The sequence below is a fragment of the Molossus molossus genome, unplaced genomic scaffold (assembly GCF_014108415.1).
Source record: "Molossus molossus isolate mMolMol1 unplaced genomic scaffold, mMolMol1.p scaffold_m16_p_16, whole genome shotgun sequence".
Taxonomy (NCBI): domain Eukaryota; kingdom Metazoa; phylum Chordata; class Mammalia; order Chiroptera; family Molossidae; genus Molossus; species Molossus molossus.
In genome coordinates, this window is record NW_023425351.1 from 3,149,400 (window position 1) to 3,161,403 (window position 12,004).

General features: G+C 48.8%; 1 protein-coding gene across 1 annotated transcript in view; it reads left to right on the plus strand.

Annotated features, from left to right (window-relative positions):
• The window catches only part of CNBD1 (cyclic nucleotide binding domain containing 1), a 196,692-nt gene extending 190,094 nt beyond the window's left edge, over positions 1 to 6,598 (plus strand). Inside the window, exon 13 of the mRNA XM_036263632.1 lies at positions 6,482 to 6,598. Coding sequence (XP_036119525.1) covers positions 6,482 to 6,598 — 117 coding nt within the window. The remainder of the gene's footprint in view (positions 1 to 6,481) is intronic.
• Positions 6,599 to 12,004: the final 5,406 nt, after the last annotated feature.

Here is a 12,004-nt window from a genome sequence, read left to right on the forward strand (position 1 = left end):
ATGGTGTCTGTGTCAGAGGACGATGAGTGACTGGTGATTTTCACACTGCTAAGGGGTGACTCCAGTTTGGGACACTTTGAAAAATTGCCCAGCCGGTGTGGGTCAGTGGTTGAGCGTCAACCCTGCACCAAGAGGTCGCCAGTTCGATTCCCAGTCAGGACATATGCCCAGGTTGTGGGCCGGATCCCCAGTGGGGGGCATGCAGTAGGCGACCAATTGATGTTCTCTCTCATCGATGTGTCTATCTCTCTCCCTCTCCCTTCCTTTTTCTAAAAATCAATAAAGAAAAAAGAAAGAAAATTTGCCTCTGGGGACATGGTCACTGTTCCCACCCTTACAGCTCCTCCGTCACGTGTCCAGCCTCCTTGTGCTGCCCAGGGGGTGAGATCCTGTCACGATTTGGTCTGCGTATATCTCCAGGTGTGTTTAGAAACAAAATGGGGGCAGCGGGACATGGCTGACAGTCTCCAGAAGACGGAGGAAAACCCACGACCTATTGATCTGAGGCAACCTTTCAAGTAGCAACTTCTGTTTATTTTCCTGGCGGACATTCTGGGGTGTGGTATGAGAGACCTCACCACCCATCGAAAGGACAAGTGGCAGGAAGAGATTCGAAGGAGGACATTTAATGTAACAGAAAAACCCACCCACTTCGATGGCCGTGTCACACAGCCGGAAGGTCATGGCTTTCTGAAGAGCTCAGTGTCAGGCTGGGCTCCGGGACCCAGAGGCGTTGTGTGACTGTGTATTTGTCCCCTGTGCCGAAGGGCAGGGTGGGGACACAGGAGAACTCCCTGAATATTTCTGTTCAGAGAAGACAAGCAAAACAGAGGGTGGAATGGATTCCGTTAAACACCCCCTCCCACGACCACGCGTGGTGATGCAGTCTGCTGTCCTCAGCGAATCCTTTCTGTGTCCTTGATGAGCTGGTTCATCTGCGTCACATCTTGTCCGCAGTGAACCTGCGTCAGCTCCCATCAGGGCCTGCTCTGCTCCAGATGTAATTTACTAAAACACCAAGACTGAGTCTACTGTTGGAATAGATTGTATTTTACCTTTTAAATTCTAGCTCTTCCTAAAATAAAATTTGATCATCTCTTGTATCCTATACACAAAATTTAAAAGTAAATACTATTTTCATACTTTCCATTTTTCCTTAAAGGAAACCAAATCTTTTAAAAAAATTTTACATGGGAATTTGTAAGAATGTTGCCCCTGCCAAAATCTCCTGCCCTACTGAACCTCTTACAGTTCTCTCTTACCTGAAACACCTCCACCTGAACGACTTGGTCCTTGCTCACTGCCACGGGTCACAGCTAGACTGTAAGTTCACTAAGGGACAGAGATGGACGGGCACCGCCTGTGTCACGTGGATGCTCCACAGTGATGAAGAACGAAGGGAGGAGGACACACATGCCACCAGAAGGTGTTTTCACTGTTGAAGTGGCCCAGAATGAAGGTGCCGTGACTGTTGATGTCCCCCCAAATGTATGGCGTAGTCCTTGGAAACTGGGGGCTTGAGGGCCTTCATTCAAGTCCTTGTTTCTTTCATGAGTCCTGCTGTCAAAATCAGATGTCACGTATTCCGAAAGGGACTCGTGAGCTCCCGGCTGGGTGTGTCAGACTCAGCTCTACTGACTACTGCAGGAACGCCTCAGGAAGGGGGAGTCACAGAGTTGCACCTGAAGCTTGTCGCTCTTGTCCCAAGTCCTAGCATCCAGATCATCTGCCAAAGGAGCCAGCCCGTCACTGCAGGCGTTCCTCTTGGCAGTGTCCCGACCTGGATCGGGCCCTGGTCCCGGCAGGACAGCGGCTCCAGAGCCACAGAGGTGCACGACCTTCACCTGGATTTCCTGCAGGGGTGCATCTGGGAATTTGGGACACCTGGGCACTTTTAGACACTCCTGTGAGGCTGAGCCCTCACAGTTCATATGTGTAGACATTACACATGAAGCAACAACAAGAGATCGTGACCTTCCGTGAACCCGCTCTCCAGCCGGCGGCCTTAGGCAGGATAGGTAGTCTGGGCACCTTTTCTTCTTATTGATTCATAAAAACTGGACCTAAAAACGAATTGGAAATTGTATGGAAAGATACATAGTCCTACACAATAGTGTGCTAATTACTATTTAACAAGCTGATCCTCCTCTCAAAACAGCCTGGGCTGGGACATGGGCCAGTTTTCAGGTGTGAACACTCCCGTCCTGGCCGAGTCCAAGGTCTGGAAGCTCTGTCACCGTAGGGGCTGTTGGGAGAGGTGCACACACGAGTGCCCTGACGCCTGGGCCATCGCCAGCCTGCACACGCCTGACCGAGCAGAGGTCCAGGAAACCTGGACTTCCCCTTCAGGACGTGCTCGGATGCGGGCAGTGAGGACAGATGGCGCCTTGCACAGGACCGGTCGGAGGACGGGGACCGGGAGGCGGGAGCTAGCACTTGGAAAATGAAGTAAAAAGAAGAAATTTGGGGGGGAAGTAATCATTCCTCGGCATTGCTAACAATAACCAAAAGAATTCTAGAGTTGCCATATATTCTTTCTCTGTGTTCTTTATGCTTCTAACGTAACATTTTGCCCCTGACCTCCCTGCCGTTCCTGCCCCTGACCTCCCTGCTCCTTGCCCCTGCCCTCCCTGCTAACTGCCCCTGCCCTCCCTGCTCCCTGCCCCTGACCTCCCTGCTCCCTGCCCCTGCTCTCCCTGCTCCCTGCCCCTGCCCTCCCTGCTCCCTGCCCCTGCCCTCCCTGCTCCCTGCCCCTGCCCTCCCTGCTCCCTGCCGTTCCTGCCCCTCACCTCCCTGCCGTTCCTGCCCCTACCCTCCCTGCTCCCTGCCCCTGCCCTCCCTGCTCCCTGCCATTCCTGCCCCTGACCTCCCTGCTCCCTGCCGTTCCTGCCCCTCACCTCCCTGCCGTTCCTGCCCCTACCCTCCCTGCCGTTCCTGCCCCTGACCTCCCTGCCGTTCCTGCCCCTGCCCTCCCTGCTCCCTGCCGTTCCTGCCCCTGACCTCCCTGCTCCCTGCTGTCCTCCCTCACCATCCCTGCGTCCCTGCCCCTCCCTCCCCGATCCCTGCCCTTCCCTCCCTGCCGTTCCTGCCCCTGCCCTCCCTGCCGTTCCTTCCCTGCCTCCCTGCTCCCTGCCGTTCCTGCCCCTCACCTCCCTGCTCCCTGCCCCTGCCCTCCCTGCTCCCTGCCCCTGCCCTCCCTGCTCCCTGCCCCTGCCCTCCCTGCTCCCTGCCGTTCCTGCCCCTGACCTCCCTGCTCCCTGCCGTTCCTGCCCCTCACCTCCCTGCCGTTCCTGCCCCTACCCTCCCTGCCGTTCCTGCCCCTGACCTCCCTGCTCCCTGCCGTTCCTGCCCCTCACCTCCCTGCCGTTCCTGCCCCTACCCTCCCTGCCGTTCCTGCCCCTGCCCTCCCTGCTCCCTGCCCCTGCCCTCCCTGCTCCCTGCCCCTGCCCTCCCTGCTCCCTGCCCCTGCCCTCCCTGATCCCTGCCGTTCCTGCCCTCCCTGCTTCCTGCCCCTGCCCTCCCTGCCCCTGCCCTCCCTGCTCCCTGCCCCTGCCCTCCCTGCTCCCTGCCCCTGCCCTCCCTGCTCCCTGCCGTTCCTGCCCCTGACCTCCCTGCTGTTCCTGCCCCTGCCCTCCCTGCTCCCTGCCCCTGACCTCCCTGCTCCCTGCCCCTGACCTCCCTGCTCTCTGCCCCTGACCTCCCTGCTCCCTGCCGTTCCTGCCCCTCACCTCCCTGCTCCCCACCGTTCCTGTGCCCCATCGAACTGAGTCAGGTCTGAGCACGTTTGAACTCCTCCAGCACCACATGGAGCTTTGTGCTTGACCCGCCCTCCCCGGTTTCCTTTCTGACCCAGCCCAGTGCAGGCAGATCCCATGGGGTCGGTTCCCACGTGTCCCTTGTTCCTCTGCAGCTTCAAGTCTGAGATGTCCTTCACGTCACAACCTCACACACTGAACCATGTCGTGATGGCCTCGCCGCTCCAGTGGGCTGAGCGGGTGTGGACACTGTCGCAGCGCGATTGCGGACGGAACCACTGCTACGAGTTCCGCTCCGGCGCTGCCTCTCTCTGAGGACATTCCAAGCTTCTTGCAAACAGAGACCATCAAACAGCAGCATTAAACACACAGAAACACCAGATACTTGGTGTTTGACACTAATGCAAACCAAATGCTGTTTCTGTTGGTCTCTGCCTCCGACAACAAGTCATCCGGGATCCTCGTCTGCATGTTTGTTTCCCCGACATCTGCTCTCCTTGGATCAACACCTCCTCCTTTTCACTTTTCAGTCATGATGATCAGACCCTCAGTTTTGTGGGTTTTGTGAACTATTTACTTCAGTAAGATTATGCTATATTTAGAGTTTTACTGTGTAGTAGCATGAAGAGAAGACTGAATAGGTGTCAAATTTATTTATTTATTTGTTAATTTATTTTATTCCCTTCACCCATCCCCCTCTCCTTTGACAACTGTCAGCTTGTTCTCTTCTATGGGTCTATTTCTGTTTTGTTTATTCATTTGTTGTGTTTATTCAAATTTCATATCTAAGTGAAATCATAGGGTATTTGTCTTCCTCTGTCGATTTCACTTAACATGACACCCTCTAGGTCCATCCATGTTGTTGCAAATGGCAAGATTTTATTCTTTTTATGGCTGAAGAATATTCCGTTGTGTATAGGCAGCACCTCTTCTTTATCCACTTGTCTAATGACGGGCATTTAGGTTGCTTCCACAGCTTGGATGTTACAGATAATGTAGGAATGAACATAGGGCTGCATATATCCTTTCAAATTAGTATTTCGGGTTTCTTCCGATAAATACCCAGAAGTGGAACTGCTGGGTCAAAAGGCAGTTCTGCCCTGGCCGGTTTTGTTCAGTGGTTAGAGCGTTGGCCTGCGGTCCAGAGAGACCCGGGTTCGGTTCCCGCTAAGGGCACGTACCTCGGTTGCAGTTTGTCCTTGGCCTTGGTTGGGGTTGTGTGGGTGGCAGCCACTCGATGTGTCTCTCTCACATTGATGTTTCTCTCTCTCTTCCTCCCTCTCTCCCTCCTGCTTTGTCTGAGGATAAATGCAAAAATGTCCTCAGGTGAGGATAAAAAGTAAAAAAGGCAGTTCCATTTCTAATATTTGGAGGAGCCTCCATGGAGTTTCCCACAGTGGTCGTGCGAGTCTGCATTCCCATCAACGGCACGAGGGTTCCCATTCTCTAACCCTCGCCAGCACTTGTTTGTTGGTTTATTGATGACAGTCATTCTGACAGGTGTGGGGGTACCTCACTGTGGTTTGAATTTGCATCCCTCTGATGATGAGTGATGCAGCAGGGGCTTCCCCACTGTGCACTGCAGGACTCACAGGTTACTTAGCATCGCCAAGCCCTCGTGGGGGTTTCCCAGCCCATGAGATGCTGTTCCTTCTGCTGCAGCGCAACGACTCCTGCCCCAGCTGTACACACAGCTGCTTGCTTTCTGTTAATACCGGCCACAGGCCCAGCTGGTGTGGCCCAGTGGCTGAACGCCGACCCCTGCACCAGGAGTTCGCCGGTTCGATTCCCAATCAGGGCACATGCTCAGGCTGTGGGCCTGATCCCCAGTGGGGGGCGTGCAAGAGGCGGCCAGTGGATGTTCTCTCTCATCGATGTTTCTGTCTCCCTCTCCCTTCCTCTCTCTCTAAAAAATAGATAAATAAATAAATAAATAAATAAATAAAATAAAAATCAATAAATATTAGCCATAGGGGGATGAAGTGCCTGCTGTACAGAATGAGGATCGGGATGTCAGAAAAAGCATGCTTTATACATTTAAAGTTACAATTTCTCCTCAGACCTTGGTTGTGGAAACTTCAAAAAAAAATAGCTCCATTGAGAAATCATTCATAGATATGAATTTCTGAAGAATTAAAAAAAAATATAGAAATTGTGTATAAATTATGGCCTATATATTTTGCATAGGTGAAAAATTCTATTTTTGTACATTTTAAAAAAATTAATTAATTTATTTTTGTTACAGATGTTTCTCCTTTTTCCCCCACTGACTCCTCCCCCCCCTTTCTCCCCATCCTGTCCCCAGCTTTGTTGTCCATGTCCACTGTTCATGCACACATGCATATAAGTTCTGTTGTTTATCTCCCTCCACCACCCCCTTTTCTGGGGATTGTCAGTCTGTACCCCACTTCCACGTCTCTGGGACTACCCCATTCCTCAGACTGTTATGTTCATTATATTCCACAAATAAGTGAGATCATATGATACTTGTCTTTCTCTGCTTGGCTTATTTTGCTTAAGATAATACTTTTCAGGTCCCTCCATGTCGTCTCAAAGGATAAGAGATCTTTCTTTCTTACAGCTGCGTAGTATTTTTGTACATTTTAAGAGATAGTCTTTTTGTTTTTTCACTTTTTTTTCTGCAGAATTTATGCTGTTCATGCTATTATAAGATTTACAGTTTAGGGCGACAGGACTGATTCTCATTAATCGCCCTTTCTTTCCAGGAGAAGACAGTGAGGAACTCCTTGCATTACAATGGAATTGTTCCAGGCTTTGGCAAGTGGGAACATAACTGGACCACCGTTCCCAGGAACTTCAAGGACCCCCTCATCGTTTACTAAAGATGCCAGCACCTAAAAAGCTGGGATTTCTGCATGGATTAATTTTTGTTTAATTTATTATTTGAATTCACTATAATGCTACTGATTACTGTAAACCTCTATTATTCCTGCAGACGAGCTTCCTATTAATGTTCCTATAAATACCTTTCTCCTAATATATTTATATTGGACACATGAATCTTTCAATTCATTTTTTTTCTGTTTTTTCTTTATTAGGGTCTTATATCATTAAAAAGAGATAAAAATATGTTCCATAACAAAATTTGTAGACCAAAAATTTAAAAATAACTTTCTGACATCTAAATCCCAGTAAGTATATTTAAATTAACTAGCCACTTTGACTCATTAGATTAGGTATACTGAAACCGAAACAAGAAGTTTATTGTTGCTTTTCAGAACCTGGAAAACAATACAGGTTTTTATCATTTCAGTTTGTTTGCAAAGCACAGCTCATTTTCTGTGAATTCTGTAGTATCTTTAAGATGGCTTAGTCCACTTGGGCTGCTATAACAAAATCCTGCACACTGGGTAGCTCATGCATAGCAAACATGTATTTTTCTCATGGTCGGGAAGCTGGGAAGCCCATGATCTGGACACCACCGTGGTGACGTTCTGGTGCCCCCTTCCTGGTCCATAGTCTATACCTTCTGCCCGTGTCCTCACCTGCTGGGGGGGAGGCAGCTCCGGGGGCTCGTAACTAAGAGCACTAATCCCATTTACGGGGGTCCCACCCTTACGACCTAAGCACCTGCCAAAGTCCCTCCTCCTAACACCATCACATTGGGCATGGGGGGGGGGCACAGACATTTAAACCATAGTATGTGCAAATAGAACTTCTACCCAAAATATTTACAAAAGCATATTTCATATAGTCAGACTTGCCTTGATGCTACAATAGCCCGTTTACGGATGTACACGTAGCTCTCAGTCACTGGCACCCCTGTTCTGATGCCCGAATCCTTCCAGTCACCGGCTCTTGTGGGGGACCCTCAGGCATCATGGGACGTATCTCACCACTTAATCATGTGATTCCCAAGCTTACTATTTTTGATAATTTGTGCTTCCCACAAATTGATCTGTACAGTGTCTGAAAAACATCTAATTTAAGTAGAAATGGTGATAGTGATAAAACTATCCGAAATACCAGCAGAAATGGAAAAGCCTCCATTCACTTCCTTGTCCCTGGGTAGAGGCAGGAGCTGATGGATTCAGAGGGGTTTGAAAGAGACTTCCACACTGTACATGGCTCACCTGAGACATTTTAAAACACCATTCTGATGACCAGACATCTTCAGATAAAACGCGGTCTCAGATTCACAACCCAAACAAACTGTAACTTTGACCTAGAATTAAAGCAGGCTATGACTCTTAGAACTTCCATAAACAGCGCAAATAAATATTAGTGGCACACAACTTGAAAGTATTTAGAATTGTTATAACACATGAATCACGCAGAAACCATTGATGGACTGTTCCATCCATGTCAGGCACTGAACCAAGCATGAGAGATTAAATAATTAAAATATGGACCCTCTTCTTGCGGCTCATCCAGCCTTCGAGAAAAATCTGCACAATCTGTGACTGTGACCATTGCAGCCATCACTCTAAGTACGATGGTGTCATCTGGAAAGCAGTGATCAAGCTATTAAATTTTTCAGAGTACATTTCATTATCGAGAGAGAGGAGCTGGGTCGCTAAGAGAAGGAAACCTGTCTCCAAGCACATCTCCGGAGTGCACACTTTCCAGACGGAGGGGCTGACTGGCCCGGGGGAAGCCTGGAGGGGTCACGCGAGTTTCCATCCTTAGTACTCAGGCGTCCCCACACCTGGCGTGTGCAGAAGACATGGCAGCAGGGATGCAGTGGATGGTGAAGGAGACCAGACCAGCTCAGGAGCCCCATGCTGCAACTTTGAATAATTTATTAATAAGAAGCCCACAGTTTTATGTTCACTGGGCTCATGTGTACACATGTGTAGCTGGTTCTAAGTGAAATCTGCATGCTGATGAAACACACCATGCCGGAGGGAGGCCAGCAGACCCCAGAATAATTTCATGTAGGGAAATGACACACTGCTATTTACATTTTAGGGGGACCACACTAGTGGGGAGTGGCAGGTAAGAACACAGTGAGAGAACAACGCTGACAGTCCACGTGAGACGTGATGAGGCCTGCCCTACACGACGCGGTGCCATTGGATAAGTGGGTGCAGGCTCAGAGATACAGAGAGAAGAAAAAGGAAGGACTTGGGTCAGTTATAAGCAGAGAAGAAGAGGAAATCTCTGGTTTCTACCAAGCTGCTTTCACGTGTTTTTTTTTTTAATCCTCACCCGAGGACAGTTTTTTGTTCAGGTAGAGTGGGAGGGAGAGAGAGAGAAACATCAACGTGAAAGGGACACATTGAGTGGCTGCCACCCACACGACCCAACCAGGGCCGGGGACAAACTGCAACCTAGGTAAGTGCCCTTAGCGGGAACCGAACCTGGGTCTCTCTGGACCGCAGGCCGACGCTCTAACCACGGAGCCAAACCGGCCAGGGCTCACATGTTTTAATTATCCCTCTTCTATCCAAGTCAAACACAAAAACACATCTACTTTTGTTCTACAGCCCAATCCGTACGGCTTACCGGGGTCCCTGGGTTACCCTCTCTCTTCCCCAGTGCCAGCGTCTGCCTGCACCCTGGGTGGTCCGTCCACGTCAGCATGCAAACTCGCAAGACTTGGGGTCTTCCCACTACGACCCCTTCACACCACCCCCTCCCTCGTCACCCACTGTGAGCCCTGGGCGGACCGCACTGGGGCACTGGGAAGAGACCCGTCTGGGACATGGCTCCAAGGTCCTCACTCCCTCTCCGTGTTTTACATGATCAGATGATCAGTCATGAATGCCGATAAGACAGTGACATAGGGAACATCCATGTGCTCTGCACCCCAACTCAACACATAGTAACACGGAAACTGCCGTCTTTCCAACAGACTCGAAGTCAGTAGTTAACTAAACGGAGAGATGGTTACATGGAAGAATTATGGAAAAGTGTATACACACACACACACACACACACACTCATATATATAATTTGTACATATGTATACATACATATGTTAAATTTTACAGTTGTAAGACATGTAATGAGATGTCAGGTTTTGGAATGTCAGGTGTGTCCCATGATGGAGAAATTGGAATTCTGAATCTGTTTTGTGGCTTCAACTACAACCAAAAGCAATCTCTACACCTTGCAGGTTTTTCATTTTATTTTATTTTTTGACAAGTAGAGCAAGAAGTTGAAGAAATCTTTGGTAAGATCTAACAGCAGAGAACATCTATTTTCTTTTCTTTTCAGTCTAAGTGTTTTCTCTGGTCGAACCCATGGTTGTAGTGTAACAATAGGGGTGCACCTTTCTCTTTTAAAGACTTCGAAGCATTGAACAAGACTTCCGTTTGATAACTGCATTATTTTCACAAATTAACTTGTGTACTGAGGCATAATTTCTCATTGTTAAATACGGGTACGAGTGTTTCTAAGATTTTGCAATAATTGAATGTACGGGGGTGGGCCTTCTGGTCACATGCACTTTGGTTTGTTTTGCATATCAATCACTATCTTTTTATGTAGGGAGTACAGAGTATTGGTTAATTTGGTGAATTTATCAAATGGTGATTAGTGGAGAAAAGTCTTTACAGTAATGATAATAGTTAACCTAAGCAACAACTTTGAGCCTTCAATGGGCCAACTCAAGTCTTTCAAGACCCATATGAAGTAGGTTCTATTACTTATTATTCCCAACTTTATACAAAAGGCACTAGGCATGTGTGGAGGTCAGTATTTTCATCAATGTTAATATATGTTCTTTTGTGTTTGTCAGTTTGTTTCTGATGAGAATCATAAGGAAGAGTCCAAGTCCTATTAAACCAACAGATGTCCACTTGGTCAGGGCTCCCCCATGCCCTTCAGTGAAGGTGACGCCCTGGCTGCGTCGTGCGATCTCAGCCGATGCTGCAGGGAGGACGTTTCCTGGCGGGCGGTGGCCCTCTGCGGCCACCCGCAGCCGGACCTGTCTGCTCGGAGTGCACCGGAGACAGCACAGACGGTGCTGGCGTCTCTGCTCTCTGTTCCGTTTGTTTATGACATGTTGTTCACCACCCTCCCTTCCAGGGACACAGGCCCAGGCACCTTCCTTTAGATCTGCTCTGCTTAGGAAACCGTGGAAGTAGATCAGGTTGTGGACGAATTGCTGTCAGAAGGTGCTTTTCAAGTCTTGTCTCTTCTGTGAAGTAACGTGCAGAAGCTGGCACCTCTTCCTGTAAGTGGACAATGTTGACAGTCTAAAGTGTTTGAATCACCACGAGATTATAGAATGAGGAGGTAAGAGATCTCTGAGGTTCTCGCGAAGCCTGTTCAAGCTGACTGTCTTCAGGCAGGTAAGTGTCAGAAATACTTTGTGAAAATATTTCCCAGTCTCTTTCTGAAAATATCCAAGAGGGAAAACTCCAGGGCCCACCACAGTCCCTCATATGAATGATTTTTGGTTACAAAACAAAAACAAAAACACTTATGTAAAACCAAAATCACCCCTAATTTCTATTAAGTGGTTTTTTTTTTTCCCTCTCTAGACTAAAGAAACATATTTTTTAATCATTCTTATTAGGAACACATGATTATCTTTTTGTTAACCATTTTGTTACATGCCACTGTCTCGTTCTTTCTTTTTTATTTCCAGGCTTATGCCACATGTCATTTAATAGCTCCCTATTAGCACCTCTCAAAGAACCCCGTTTATAACGTAAGGGGCTAATTGTGTCCATACTCACCCTCACCCCGTCCCCGGACCAAAGAGGATGTCTTACACACACTGAACGCTTCGAGTTGAATTAAATGGAAAACTCTGCAACTGTAAACAAAGGAAGATCTCTTACTCTTTGAGACAGTATTACGGAGAGTATTATGCTACGTGGAATCAGCCAGTCAGAGAAAGACAAGTATCACATGATCTCACGCATATGTGGATTCTAGTGAACAAAATAACCCGACGAATAAAATAGAACCGGAGGGTGGACGCATGGAGCAGCCTGAGGGCTGTCAGAGGGAGGCGGGCGGGGTGGGAAGGCGCTAACCAACGAAGGCGTGTGCACGTGTGCACAACCCACGGACAGGCACACTGAGCCGCGACGGCCTCGGCCGCGCGGGAAACAGGTGAGGGAGGCGATGGGGAAGAAGGAGGACATTTGTAATACCTCAACGACAAAGATAAAAGCAAGCAAGAAAAAAAAAGCATAAAACTTTATATTCCAAGTCCTACACTTAAAACGTGAGAGACCCGAGCCCTGAGGGCTGTGTGGCTTCTCGAGGCCGCTTGGAGCACAGATAGCAGGCGCCGCTGCGGCCACCGGCAGGTGCACTCTCGATTG